This window comes from Cimex lectularius, unplaced genomic scaffold, assembly GCF_000648675.2.
Source record: "Cimex lectularius strain Harlan isolate CLEC.00 unplaced genomic scaffold, Clec_2.1 scaffold73, whole genome shotgun sequence".
In the NCBI taxonomy this organism is placed as follows: Eukaryota; Metazoa; Arthropoda; class Insecta; order Hemiptera; family Cimicidae; genus Cimex; species Cimex lectularius.
Window position 1 is genome coordinate 627,139 of NW_019392632.1, and position 15,597 is coordinate 642,735.

At 37.8% G+C, this 15,597-nt stretch overlaps 1 protein-coding gene across 1 annotated transcript in view; it reads left to right on the top strand.

The window, feature by feature from the left end:
- LOC106662868 overlaps positions 1-15,264 on the top strand; it is a 36,842-nt gene extending 21,578 nt beyond the window's left edge. The window contains exons 4-15 of the mRNA XM_014387289.2: positions 49-148; positions 208-389; positions 2,863-2,954; positions 3,013-3,196; positions 5,276-5,480; positions 5,537-5,692; positions 5,747-5,898; positions 5,954-6,183; positions 6,248-6,398; positions 7,822-8,029; positions 8,611-8,675; positions 15,212-15,264. Of these exons, the coding sequence (XP_014242775.1) occupies positions 49-148; positions 208-389; positions 2,863-2,954; positions 3,013-3,196; positions 5,276-5,480; positions 5,537-5,692; positions 5,747-5,898; positions 5,954-6,183; positions 6,248-6,398; positions 7,822-8,029; positions 8,611-8,665 (1,715 nt within the window). The 3' untranslated portion in view covers positions 8,666-8,675; positions 15,212-15,264. The remainder of the gene's footprint in view (positions 1-48; positions 149-207; positions 390-2,862; positions 2,955-3,012; positions 3,197-5,275; positions 5,481-5,536; positions 5,693-5,746; positions 5,899-5,953; positions 6,184-6,247; positions 6,399-7,821; positions 8,030-8,610; positions 8,676-15,211) is intronic.
- Positions 15,265-15,597: the final 333 nt, after the last annotated feature.

Genomic DNA, 15,597 nt, shown 5'->3' on the forward strand with positions numbered 1-15,597 from the left:
TTTGATGAATAGTCCAATTTTAATTTAAAAAAATGTTTTAATTACTAGTTTCTCAGAACTGCTCGAACATGGCGTGGAGCGTCGAGACCGCCCTGGGCTACGAGTTCCTCGGGCCACAACATACCATATTATCGAACGTCGAAGACAGGTACTTTTTAAATATTTCCTTTATTAATTTCAAGCATCACGATACAACTTTTTTCCCAGGTGGACTTGCATCAAAGAGTGCTTAATTCAGGCATACCGAGGCGAGCCATGCTTATCGGCCAACTTTTACCCAGCGACAAAAACGTGCACATTAAGCTCCTACGACCGATGGCTAAGCCCGGACATGTTTGTACCGAGCACACAACGATCAACCGAATACATCGACAATAACTGCCTACAAGGTAAAGTGTAACTTATCCGAAGCATTTTACAAACTGACCTGCGAGTCTATCATGTAAGATTTTGGTTGAGGTCATGTCTCAAATCAACTTATTCTGCGTACCATTGCTGGTTTTCTATTAGATATAAACTTCCTACCTTTAAAACGTACAAAGACGTTGGCTATGGACAAACACTTTTATATCGTCAAGACTGACCGTACCAGCGAGAATAGGCAGACCAGGATGGTTTGAAATGACGCAACTGGAGTTATTTATGTTCATCATGTATTAGTCATTTTCAAGCTTATTGCTGTTCGATTACTGTTTATACATAGTTTTAATACGCGCTAGTTACCGAGTTGTGATCATAACCAATCATTGATTGGTTGGATCAAACACTAGTCATGTTACCCCATACCCAGTTCAGTTGTCTCGTGCTTCTTTCAGAACTGCGAGCAACGTTCCTTAGGCAAAGTGTTTAGATTTATAAGATGCTTCTTTTCCACACGCTCGCTCCCTAATAGATTTGCTCCTATACAAACAACATACGAGCCCTGCACAAGTTGATAACCACTGGGCTCGGAACTGAAAGAATATCTGACTGTACATCGAGTACTTGCTCCCTCCGACGGTCACCTCGACAACGCAGTAAGGTTATGATACATTGAGCGGTAGTAAGCCTAGGTGGCACATCAGCTATCGGAGTGAATATGAGAATTTAAAAAAAAATTGCAAACGTCAACCCCCATTCTAAGAGAAGATTCAAAGAGAGGCACCCCCTCGATAAAATGGTGGAATTGGGCGGTCTAGTGCTTGGGCGGAGGAACTCACCTTTTCAGGTTTCGCTCCATTCCAGGCCACATCGCTTCCTTCAGTGAGCCGTTTATAACGGCTTCGCCACATTATTGGAGTCAGCTCCTGGTCAAGCAAGCCGGGTTACACGGGTTCCTCGGATCAACTATTGTAAACAGCGCAAGCTTCTCCCATCTGGTTACACAGGTTTCTATCTGCTCTTGCCTTGGCTATTGATTTTTACAGGGAAGATGTGTGTCTTTTTGCTCCCGAAGGTACCTTCTCAGTGGCCCCCCCGTGTAGGCTGAGGTCGCTTCTGATGCTCCAGATTGAAACGTAGTGAGCACTCTTCGCACGCTTTCTATATTGACCGAACCACCGTACACCTGCGAGGGAAGTACGGGAAGCAGGTGCGCCTAAGAAGATTGCGAAATGCCGAACCAACCCAGTGACGATAGGCGGCCAAATTTCAGGTTATCACCACGCAGTCAACACGTAGAAATCTCACAATACGAAATTCTATTTCTTTGTAATGTAGCAAAACTGACCACGCACAATCATTGTATTTTTATATTGATTCTCATTCTATACCTACAAGGAACTGGTCTCTTTGATATTGGAATTTTCAGAACTGACTATCACTAGCAAATAATTAATAGCCTCTTGATGTATTATTTTCTTCATTCCTGTCTAATTCTAGTTTTATTTTTTATAGTCAGCGCGGCTCCTTTATTTTTCAAGGCACACTGTGTAATTTTGTCTTGTTAATTTCTTAAACCGAAAATGGTCTATAATATAGATAATCTCTTATATCTTCTTTCATAGAATAGAAGATAATCATCTCAATTACATGCTAATTAATCAAGTCATTGTGTAATAATCATTAGTCACTTTTTTTTAGTTATTTTAATATTAATTATTATACTACTCTCATACAGTTAGACAGAATTAGAATTAGTTCATATTGAACATTTTATTTTGTTTTTTGTTCCGGTCATATTGTTTTCTAGATTTTACCCGCGACTACGCGAGACTCTATTTTGATGTACTTGTCTAATGCGATGCGGAGTGCTAGTATGGCTTTCTAATATGATGTCTCGTTTCACAAATTCTTCTCTTCTTACTTCACTTCGGTCTACATATGGTAAAAAAATGTCCTTGTTATCCCTTAGGAATGGAATTTCAAAAACCAATTTCTTAGCGGGTATCCTGCCGTTATAGGAATGCACAGTCTAAATTTCAACCATTTAGAACCAGAGGTTTGGTTGTGCGTTGTCTGTCAGTCAATTTTATATATATATATATATATATATATATATATAATAGTTTAAAAACAACTGGTATATTATTTTAATTTGTGACCTATCCGAGATTTCAGTCAGAATCCTTGAGGACATTAACAAACTCTGTATACTGAATTTGGGTTTTCGATCCACATTGAAACATGAGATGAAACATCCCCCTAGGACTCTTTTCCATTAAGCCTGAAAGGCAATTCGAAACTTTTCCCGTTGAACGTTCTCCTGTTTTCATGGGATCTTAGCAGATCGGTAGGGCAGCTTTGTGTACACAGCTCCACTCGAAAAACAACAGGATTCCCCTTTCAACAAAAACTTATCCATCGCGGGAAAGATAACAAGATTAAAAAAATCCCTTAGCAATAATATAAACAGGCGTAGTATTAAAAAAATTTCAATTACAGAGCTGAATAGAAAAGTTTGCTGGCAGCTTCCGACGTACAACACGACTTCTCTGAGGGCCGATGCTCAAGTCGAAGGACTGGACGTCGAAGGGGTGGGTGACAGACATATACATACGGCACGTCGGATGAAAAATAATAACTTATATCTAGTGCAGGAAAAAATGCGAGGACGAAGATAAATTCAAGTGCAGAGCGTTCTCTCATCTGAACAAAACCGTTCCTTCCTGCATCCTTCATTCGGACAAGGCTCTCATCGATCCTGGCCCGATCATCTACCCTTCGCTCACGCCGACTATCGGAGGACTTTACATTGAAATGATCAGCTGCGTAAATCGTAAGTGTTTTTGCTTATGTCTTTATATTCACACGTTGCTCATTATTATTACAATTTGACTTTAATAAATTAGATGATGATTAATCAATAGTATGGTTTCAAATGTTCGATGTTCCACCGCTAACACTAACCAAAAATTGTATCTGCATTAAGTAAACTTGAAATCATTGTCAGTAATTAACAACCACGACCAGATTAACTGCACTATTAATACAACTATGGTTTTCTTTACAGATTAAATTGTTCATAACTGTTACCTCCTTCAAGGAAATCATAAAACAAACTAGTAATAAAAAGTTAGTGAAATAATATAAAATTTGATCAATACTGACAATGTTTTTAAATTTGTTAAATATTGCGATGACCACTGATAACAAATAACTTAAACATATGATTAATCACTTTATTATTAACCAGAGGTGGATTTGCAGACTATACTTCTCAGAAAATAGCAGTAAATCTTAGAAAAAGGTTAAAACCACAAAAAAATTCCTTATAAGATCATTGAGCCAAGGAGCCCTTATAGTGAAAGTCAAATCCAAAATAGTCAGTGAATGCATTCAAAATCTCAAAAATGTGGGAAAACATAATAACCTGACAATATTTTGGGTCTGTAGGACCAGAACCTATAATTGGGATAACAAGAACAAACAGAATTCTCCACATCAAAATGGGTCCATACCATAAAAGGAGAAATGAACCAACTCTACAGGTGTCAGACATAATAAACTCATTGTTAAGGAACCTTAGCCAAAACTGGCAATCAATGCGACAGCTGGACAGGGTAAAATTCAGGGTGATTTTCAATCCAACCCCTATTGTAGGTTGGCAATGACGAGAACGTGACTACGATTCACATTTCTCTAAACGCTTAATCCTTAAACCTCCAATGACCTACTACTTCTTAACAGAAGAATTAACTCAAGTGAATTGGGCTAAGAAAAAGATTAATAGGAAGGCTGCAGTCCTTGGAGAATACCAAACCACCGCTTCCTAGTATCCTCAACATCATCATCACCGACATCATCTTTTTTGGTGGAAATATTTAGTAATAAAAACAAAGAAAAATACTCTCCATCATAGAATCTTTTAATACAATCCCAGCGTAACCATTTCTTTGTTTAACTGTACAATCGTGTTGTGGGCATTATTGCACTCTCCCTTGAGCAGCATGTCGTCCTTCCTAGATGTCAAACACGCTGGCAAGTGGGTTTGCTTTGGCAATTCAACAGCATCCTACTCTTTACACGTTTCTTCATCTTCAAGTCCTCCATGGCCGAAGGATCACTCACTCTCTTCTGTACAGGCATCCCTCGGTCTGTTACTGTACTCAGACCATTCGCTAATGATGCTGCCCTTTCTAACCTCCACATCCGAGCCGATTGTAACGGAATCCTCCAACACCTACATTCTCTAGAACTGTGTGTGTTTTTTAGTGAACGGTTGTTTAATAATTCGTTGGAGTTGTGTTTTCTTGACCGCTACTCACGAATCCAACATATTATACTCTAGAACAATGGTTCAAAAATGGTGAATAAAACACAACACCACAAAGTCCCAAAATGTAACCTTCTCCCATGGTGGCAACACTCTACCTCCAATCTTTTATAACCGCACTCAGCTACCTATCGAAACTTCATTCGCTACCTCGGACTGTATTAAACACGTGACTAACTTGAAATACCCATACAGGATTCAAAGGACAGAACAGAAACGACGATACAAATTAGTTAGAAGACTACTAGATAACTCTCTCGACAAAAAAATACTCAATACAACGAAACCTTTCAAATCCGCAGAATCCAGACGCTACAATGCATGTGCTATGTGATCTATGTGACTTATTTACACGTACTCTCTGCAAGATCTTTTTGATGTGAAGCTAATAAAATTAAGTCGTGAGGATGTTTTACATGGCACAAACGAAATGTAGATGGGATTAAAGTACATGCAATATGGAATACATAAATATACTAACCATTAGTTTCGTATATTCACTTGTTAACCAAACAAGAGTAATGAAGAACATAATGCAAAATTAATCATTACTGCTCTGTTGATGTTATTCTCGACTTTTAGTGACAGTAAGCTGTAACAAAGACATGATGACGGTAACACTGGGATCGAAGAACTTCAAAGGCGTTCTGTCAGTGAGAGGTTATTCCAGTGTGTGCTCCACATCTGGAAAGGGGGACGACACGACAAGCCTCGTTATCCCGTTGCCAAAGGACAAAGACAACAAATGCAACGTTAACATGGCGTATTCCATAGGCGACGTAAACAGGTAAAATGTAGTAAGAAAAATAAAGTTTTTTAACTGTTCTTACTTCTTATTTTCAGGACTTTGGTGTCGGCAGTAGTCGTCGTCCAGTATCACGAACTGATTCAGAGATCTGGCGATAGAATTGTGAAAGCCAGCTGCCTCCTGAGCGACACAGACGGCTCAGATGAAAAGAATGTCACTCTTGGAACAGGCTACGCCGTACAAAGCCCTGGGTATGTTCTATACTATCCTTTAATATATAAAGTTTTTCAAAATTATTTTTAAAGCGTGCAAAGCGAAGTGTCCGGTACGAGCGGCACCCCGGCGTCCTCTCCTCGGGCCAAGATGTCGTTGATCGACGCAAGAACAGGACGGCAAGTGACCGACGTGAAACTTGGAGATCCTCTAATTCTCAGAATTGAACTTCAAAAACCATACAGTAAGCTTTATTTATATGGACAACTCCGTCTCATTGACCTCGAGCCTGTTTACAGATGTTTCGAACGTTCACGTTGGACATCTAGTCGCCAGCTCGGGCGACAAGCTAGAGTCGCTTCTCCTGCTGGACTGGAACGGCTGTCCACCTGATCCTACAGTTTTCCCGGCTCTTTCCAAAACGTCAAACAGCACCCTGGAGGCGCCTTTTAAGTCGTTTAGATTTCAATCTACCCAGCTACTCAGTCTGGCCGTCGTCTTAACTTTCTGTAAAAACTCATGCCCACCGGTATGAGATCCCTTACGCTTATAAAGTTTCTAATTCTTCTTCTAAACCAAAAATCGCACTTTAGGTTGACTGTGGTAACGGCGTTGTTTCATACGGAAGGAGGAGACGGGACGCAGAAGAATTTTCAGACACCCCACTTGAATTGTCAATAATGTTTCATGTGCAGGATAATGCAAATACGACATCAAGTCCTATACTCCAAGCTTCTTCCTTAGGTAATAAATCTTATTACATCTTAACACGGTACAATTTACATAATTAATAATTAGTTTGGCAATAAAAGATAAAAAAAAATTGAGGTCTAATCAACGTGTATCTTCTCTATCTTCTTTCCCATAACATTAAAGAGAAATGAAGAGAGAGGGAGGTAGGAAGAGAGATATGGGTAGGTACAGGAGAAAGCAGAAAAGTGGGTATGTGTATGAGAAGGGTGGAAGAGAGAGAGAGAGAAGAAAAGAGAAGAGAAGAGAGAGAGAGAGAAGAGAGCGAGAGAGATAGAGAGAGGGATCAAAGAGCGAGAATGGGAAAAAGAGAAAATGAAACTACTATTAAAGAATAAAGACATCAAAAGGTGAGAGACAGAGGGGGGAAGGAGATATAGAGAAAAAGAGAGAGAGAGAGAGATCAAAGAGCGAGAATGGGAAAAAGAGAGAATGAAAGTACTATTAGAGAATAAAGACAACAAAAGGTGAGAGAGAGAGAGAGAGAGAGAGAGAGAGAGAGAGAAAGAGAGAGAGAGTGAGATATATATATATATATATGTATACATATATAGAGAGAGACAGACAGACAGAGACAGATATATATATATATATATATAGAGAGAGAGAGATAGATAGATAGAGATAGAGAGAGAGAGAGAAATAGAGAGAAGGAGAGAGAGAGAGAGAGATCAAAGAGCGAGAATGGGAAAAAGAGTGAGAAAGAGAAAGAGAAGGAGATATAGAGAAAAAGAGAGAGAAGGAGAGAGAGAGAGAGAGAGAGAGAGAGAGAGAGAGAGAGATCAAAGAACGAGAATGGGAAAAAGAGAGAATGCAAGTACTATTAGAGAAAAGACATCAGAAGGTGAGCGAGTGAGAGACAGAGATATAAAGAGAGAGTGAAAAGTGATAGGGATAGATAGAGGGAATGGAAGAGTGGGCGAGTGAGTAAATTGCCAATATTGACTACAACGGCATGGAGAGAAAGCAAAGAAAAATACAATAAAGGAGAAAGAAAGAAAGAGAAAGAGTGAGGTAGGGACTGTGAGTGAGAGCAGAGAAAGAGTGGGTGAAAGGAAGAGAAGTAGACTAATACAGTGGGGAACAGAGATTGAGACACAGGGTATGAAAAAAACGAAATGAAAATAAAGAGGAAATTTATGAAAACAGAGTTTAATATGTGAGAAGAGAGAGTATGTGTGTATGTGCTTGTGTGAGATTAAGTATGTTAAAATCAAGTGTGTTTAAGAGGAAAGTTATTAGAACTGTGGACTTGAGTCGTCAACAAGATAACAGCCATAGTCGATAACCATAATAACATAATAACCATAACATCACATTAGCATAATGCTTATTTGTTACCAAATCTAAACTGTAGTCTACACACTGGCGTCTTTAGCTTAGTTATTTTCAACATGCAACTTTTATTTGCTTGCAGAGTGGAACGAGGCTGGAACAGAAAGGCTAATCTGCACAAATTTTGTTACCGCGGCCATACTCGCGCTGTTCTGGCTGCTCCTCCAGTGCAGCATCCTCGCCGTTTGTTGCTGCGTCCTCCAGAAGAGGAAGGAGGAGCACGCCGACACCATATCACTGAGCAGAGACTTCCATCCTCAGAGGCACGTCACTTTCGTGGATGAAATCGAGTACGTTAATAATAACAAAAAATTAAAAAAACAAAACAAAAAAAGTCAAAATCGAGGCTTTTCTTTTATATTTAGGAATATTTTTTTTTTTGGTTATCTCACTGCTCGTTCAAGTAGGTGTGTGCTTTTTAAGAACCCATATTTATGGATTGTGTATCATTTGCAAAACGTCACCGCTGTTTTATTGAATTTTCCAACATCACAGATAAATGTAAAAGCCGGTTCTTAGGGGCAGCCGGAGCCACGAAATTCCGTTTATCGGCCCCCACCAGAAATTCCTTATACCTCGAGCATGTCCAAATTATTGACCTGGGTTGAATGTGGGCCTTTTCCTCTAGGGATTGACTTACTTCATCTTAATTAATTATCCAATGGAATTTTTCGTCAGGTCATCATATACTCCAGAATACGCTGTATTAGTCGTTTCTGCACTATGACCTGACCTTGCTCAAAATTCCATCAGGTCGAAACGTCCAATATTTAACACTTTTAAATCAATAATAAAAATTGTCGATGTTTAACCAAGTAAACCGTTATAATAAAAAAATATAAAAACTTACAAGAAATTGTTGTTTGTTTAGTGAGCCAGTGAAAGGGTTAAGGCTGTCAACACCAATGAAGAATAGACTTAAATAGATCTTAAAAGGTGAGTACTGTGTGTGAAAATATGTAATGTGAACTTTTGCAACTGGCAAAAATAAAATTGGTAATACCATTTGTTATATTTATAATTGAAGAATTATTTAAACATTCAAAAAGAAATGTTATATTAACTATTTCATATATCAAATAATTATCTGGTTCTATCAAGGCTAATTTAATTTAATAAAGGCAAGATCGTCTATTCTGTAGTCTCTCTTGTTTGTAGTAAGACCAAAAATGATCGTAAACGACCATGTTACAGGTACTCAAGGAGAAATTAATGCTGTCGAACATAAATGGTCATTTAGAGAATATTACATCTCGATATTGATTATCAAGAGGAAAACATCAATGTTTTAATGCTCTCAAACATCGATGATCATCTCAGACTTGAGATCGATGATCAAACATGGAATGTCTAGTCCAAACACTGATGTTTTGGTATTATAAAAAGCAAAGTCAAAAGTCGATATTTCGATACTATCACGCATCCAACTGCAGTACATAAATAAAAAAATAAATATAAAGTACTATCAAGCATATATTTTGATACTATGTAACATCAAGAGAAAAACAGAATTTTGGTACTGTCATACAAGCAGAACATCGATTTGTTGGCATTTTCATGTTTGGTTTTTTCGATATTTTGATGCTATCAAACATCGATGGCTATTCCTAGAATGGTGGATAGATATTGATGATCAAATATCACAAATGATAATCAGAGAAAACATTGATATTTTGGTTTTACTGCACACGGATTGCTCAGAATAGATTTTTTATATCATCGATCAGCAAGAACAAAAGATATTATTTTAGTGCTATCGAATAGCAATTAATCATTTCCTGTATCAGGCTTGTGCATCAATTCCTTGGATCGGACACCTTGATATCAATTATCAATATTAACACTATCGATAATCAACAGCAAAATATCGATATTTGGGTCTGACATACATGAACTGCATTGATTTGGTTATGCTATCAGATATCGATGACTATTACTAGTATCGGACAGCTCGATATCGATTATCAAAAATGACAAAACTAACGATCATCAACAAAAATGGATATGTGGGTTCTTTCGTAGTTGAATAACAAAGTATCGATGTTTTGATGCTGTCGATGGCTATTCCTAGTATCGGACACCTCGATATCAATTATCAAATATTACAACACTATCGATAGTCAACAGGAAAATATCGATATTTGGGTTTTGACATACATGAACTGCAAAGCATTGGTTTGGTTATGCTATCAGATATCGATAACTATTACTAGTATCGGATAGCTCGATATCGATTATCAAAAATTACAAAACTAAGATCATCAACAAAAATAGATATGTGGGTTCTTTCGTACTTGAATAACAAAGTATCGATGTTTTCATGCTGTCGATGGCTATTCCTAGTATCGGACACCTCGATATCAATTATCAAATATTACAACACTATCGATAGTCAACAGCAAAATATCGATATTTGGGTTTTGACATACATGAACTGCAAACCATTGGTTTGGTTATGCTATCAGATATCGATGACTATTACTAGTATCGGATAGCTCGATATCGATTATCAAAAATGACAAAACTAATGATCATCAACAAAAATAGATATGTGGGTTCTTTCGTACTTGAATAACAAAGCATCGATGTTTTGATGCTGTCGATGACTATTTCTAATATCACACATCTCAATAGCAATTATCAGATGTAACAATACAATTGATAATCAAGAGCAGATCAACGATTTTTCGATACTATCGGACAAAGATGGCTAATCTAGTATCGGACACCTTGATTTCAATCATCAAATATCTCTAATCAAGAGCAAAACATCGATATTTTGGTAAATCGCCCGTAAAAACAAAGAATCAATTATTCGATAGTATTGAGCATTGATGGTTTCTTGCTATCCGGACATTGATGACAGCATCGGTGAATTTATTATGTATGACTTTCTAATGTAAACAAGTTTCAATTAATTAAGGTTTTTAGTTGAGACAAAAAAGTGAATGTCAAGAGCGGGATTCGAACCCACGATCTTCGGCTAGGTACGCCGCTACTCTACCACCTGAGCTATCGTGACTTCGATCCACTCGGACACTAACTTCTCATCTCAACCCCACCTTATGAGTTTTCCCTCCTTTTTGCCATTTTTCAAATGTCGTGGGTGTCAAATGAAATGGGATCGAAGTCAAGATAGCTCAGGTGGTAGAGTAGCGGCGTATCTAGCCGAAGATCTTGGGTTCGAATCCCGCTCTTGACATTCACTTTTTTATCTCAATTAAAAACATTAATTAATTGAAAGATATTAATTGGCCAAGCGGACCACGAAAACTAGTGAATTTAATAAGTTAAAATGGAGTATACTTCACTAAAGCTCTCCGTGGCCAATTCATTTGTCGCCGAGAATCAAACAGATTTACACGACATTTGAAAAATGGCAAAAAGGAGGGAAAATTCAAAAGGTGGGGTTGAGATGGGAAGTTAGTGTCCGAGCGAATGGAAGTCAAGATAGCTCAGGTGGTAGAGTAGCGGCGTATCTAGCCGATAGATTAATTAAGGTTGTGGGTTCGAATCCCACTCGTGACATTGATTTTTTTATCTCAACTAAAAACCTTAATTAATTGAAAGATATTAATTGGTAGAACGGACCACGAAAACTAGTGGAATTTAAATATGTTTGAATACGGATTGGTAAATACAACGTAACTTTACAACACGTTCACTAGATACATCAAAATGTTGATTCGGTTTTCGAATAACGGTCGATAAATAAAACAGTCTCAGCACACATGCTTCTCCCAAATAAAAGCCGTCGTGTTTCCACCCGCTTACAATTAGTGCTAATGTATGTATACAGAGTTGAGAACACTTATTATGCAGATGGGCAAATAACTATTTGTTCATACCGGAGTTGGGCTGTGCGGGACCAGGGTTGATAAACTGTTGTTGCAGTTTGATCAATACAATATCTCTGAGCTTGCCTAGTTTCGCTAATTTAATCTAGCCTTGGTCGGAGTTGCGAGCACTCGCAGACCCAGAAGCGATCGGTCAAACGGCTAAAACGTTGCTTTTCCACTCTATTCTAGATGCATTTTTTCCATATTATAGTCTCAGAAACAAAAATAAAAACACTTGTATTTTATATTTTATTATGTACTATATGTATTTTATCGTTATATTAATTATAACTTAACTATTATATACTTATTTTAATATAAACATTATGAGTTGTAATAAAAATTATTTAATTATGACGGTTTGAACGAAAATTCACCGAAACATTGGAAAATCATTTAGTAATAGATCATTTATATAACTATTCGTTACCTGGTATCTCTTCTGATCAGGCAGAGTCTCCTAGGCATCGAGTAAATAAACAACCGGATTTCGTCTTGTGAAATTCATTCTTCAACAAGAACGGTTTGAAGATGTTAACGGAGAACTTGTATAACCCGTCTCTTTACTATATCCCATAATTATTCTATGGGATTCATGTCAGGAGAACATGCTGGCCAAATCAATGTGGTAATCCCTACATTTACCAAGTAATGGGTGACAACTCGAGCTAGATGCGATCGAGCATTATCGTGCATTAACACGAAGTGGAACCCAATAAATGGAGTGAACGGGACCACAGCTTCAAGAAGAACTTCCTCAATGGAGCTTAGAGCAGTTAAAGATCCATTCTGTATGAATCAGTTTTGTATCGGCATGGACATTGATTCCTCCCCACACCATAACCGACAGTGTTTGAAAAGATTGTGACACGCATGGCACATGAAGCAAAGCATACGTCTTCTCCACACGATCAGGTAATCTGATTGCCACAAACAAACCGGCACTCATATGTGAAGAGAACACCCAAAAGAGATGCTGATTTGCGCGTAGTCGCTTTTCTACTCGGTGCTTCTCCAGTGTAGAGAACCTGACGTCTCATGAAACTTCTGATGACTGATTTAGAGCTCAGCCTTACATTACGGACCATTTGGAATTGACTACCTACTAGGGATGCCGTTAAATGACGGTTCTGTAGTGCGATAATGGCAATAAAACAATCGTCTTTAGTCGACTTAACGTTCGACCACTAACTACTTCACTTCGACCAAGACTTCGGCGGCCGTAAACCGCTTAGTCCACCGTGGACCAACGCTACACATTCGGGAGTTGAGCCATGTAACGGAAGCTGTTGGGTTGGTGCAAAATTAATGCAGATTTTGAAAATTTCGTTTTATTTTCGCAGGTGCTTGTCGTGTAAATAAAGCTAAATCTAATTTATGTATTATAATAAATACTTGTACAAACATTTTAGTTAATATTGCACTTAATAAGAGATAGGACCTGCGAAATTAAATATATCTCAACTAGATTTTCGTCAAATCTATTTATATTTGGGCGAAGTATGGCCCAGGCCGAGCATCGTCGATACAGTTTAGAGGGAGGGAAGCATTAGCGAATGCACAGTGCAGCCGGTAGGCCTTCTTGTGGACGACGACGACCCAAAACGTTGATTGAAGAAAATTCTCGTAAGACAACGGCAAATTGTGGAAGAGCTTAGTGTTGACCACTCAACAATTGTTCGCCATTTGGAGCAAATTAGTAAAGTAAAGAGGATATACAATTGGGTACCACAAGAACTAATCGAACCCCAAAGAAATTGACGCGTTGGGCCACCAAAATGATTCATTTCTCGATCGGAAGGGCAATGAGAAGTGGATTCTGTACGATAACAGGCGTGTCAATGTTGGACAAGGATAAATCGCCAATACACTTCCCGAAACCAAATCTGCACTCAAAAAGGTTATAGTGTCTGTTTGGTGGTGTACTGGAGTTGTTCTCTATAGTTTTCTAATTATGGTGAAACTATCACAGCCAAAAAATTGACAAAATGCACGGGAAACTGCAACGTCTTTGTCCAGTAAGGGGTCAATTCCTCTTTACGATAACGGCAGGAGGCCAAACGTCGCACTGCGGAAACTTAAGAACTTAGGATATGAAACCTTACCGCATCCTCCGTAATCATCTGACCTCTCGCTTACAGACTTCCACGTTTTTAGGTATTTTGATCACTTGTTGAGCGATAAATTTTTTTGAGAACGCGATAAAGCCGAAAACGCCTTCTAGATTTTATTATTTATTCATTCATTATTATTTTTTTTTGTACGGCGGTACGCAACGTATGTCGGGTTCGAACCCAGGACCTCACAGTGATGAGCGCCGTGTCAACGCCTAAACGTTGCGGCCTCCGACGCCCCAAGACTTTATTATTGTGAGAGGAAATAGAAAATTTTTTATACCAGCAGAATAAAAGTACTTCTATTACAAGTTGGCAAAGATGTATAGATTGTGATGGAAAATACTTGGTTTAAATTTTCTTTAATTTATAAAAATTAAAAATAGCCTTATTCAATTCACTAGTTTTTGTGGTCCGCTTGACCAATCAATATTTTTCAATTAATTAAAGTTTTTAGTTGATAATTATACAGAAATCGTGAGATGCGGTCTGGTGTGATGTAGGTTTCAGAAAAACATTTTCTTTATCGTGCCAACGTTTCGATCTTTATTGAGATCATCTTCAGGGCTCAAAGTGTTTGTCTTCTTTGTAATTGTGCCATTCTTGCGTGTCGTGTTGAGAGTGCCAAAGTGAGAGTATTACACAGAAGACAAACACTTTGAGCCCTGAAGATGATCTCAATAAAGATCGAAACGTTGGCACGATAAAGAAAATGTTTTTCTGAAACCACATCACACCAGGCCGCATCTCACGATTTCTGAATAATTATCGATTAACGGTCACTAATCACCACACGTTTTTAGTTGAGATAAAAAAGTCAATGTCACGAGCGGGATTCGAACCCACGACCTTCGGCTAGATACGCCGCTGCTCTACCACTTGAGCTATCGTGACTGCGATCCACTCGGACACCAACTTCCCTTCTCAACACCGTGGGTTCGAATCCCGCTCGTGACATTGACTTTTTTATCTCAACTAAAAACCTTAATTAATTGAAAGAATTAAAAATAGCTTTGACTGCTTTTTCAAAACCTGCATTGTTTTTGCTCCAGCCCAATACGTCCTTCGTTGGCCAGCAAAGCAACCCGGGGCACAATCTTTTCTACGTAAAACCATGCTTTTAAGAAAAAAAATTTTTTTTTGCTTAAATTTATTGTTTCACCAAAAAATAAATAAAAAATTAACTCACATAACAAGTTGGCTCTAAAAAGTATGAAATTGAACAGATTTTCATTAACCAACTTTATAGATTTAAAAGATTTTCTTTATTTTTGATCCAAAGTGTGTAAAAGGATCGATCAGTAGCAAGAAATATTGCCTTTACGTTTTAAGCCAACTTACATCAATTCCTAAATCATCGTTATATCTAGTTATTATGGAAAATAAACAAAAATATACAAGGATCTGGTTATTTTTGTCTTTGAGCGTATAATTTTCATCTTTTACCAGCATTTTGTTTAAAAATTTTAATTATGTTTTAACAAGCATTAAAGTAATGTTAGGTTTATTTCTTTTTCAGGTTTGCGTAGCAATTTGGCTCTCTTCCCACTGCCAATCGAACTAAAAAAAAAAGAAAATTATCTTCGTTACCATTAAAATTAATTATCGTTTTTCCTTCTAAGATTACATATAAATTCAGCTTTAATAAAATAGAGTTTGTTAATAAAACTTTTTGTTTTTATTTTCAAGACCTAAGATTGTTTCAATCCAAATGTTAATAAATGACGAAATGTGGATAGAAATCGGTACGATCGGCGACGGTCATGATTAGGATCGTTCCTCAGCAAATTGCCGATGTTATTGTTCACATGATCGATGCTGTCATACACGCGAACTCATAAAAGGAAATGAGTAGTAACGAACTGTCTGATCTGGATCGCTTACTAAAAAGGTTAAAGGTGAACT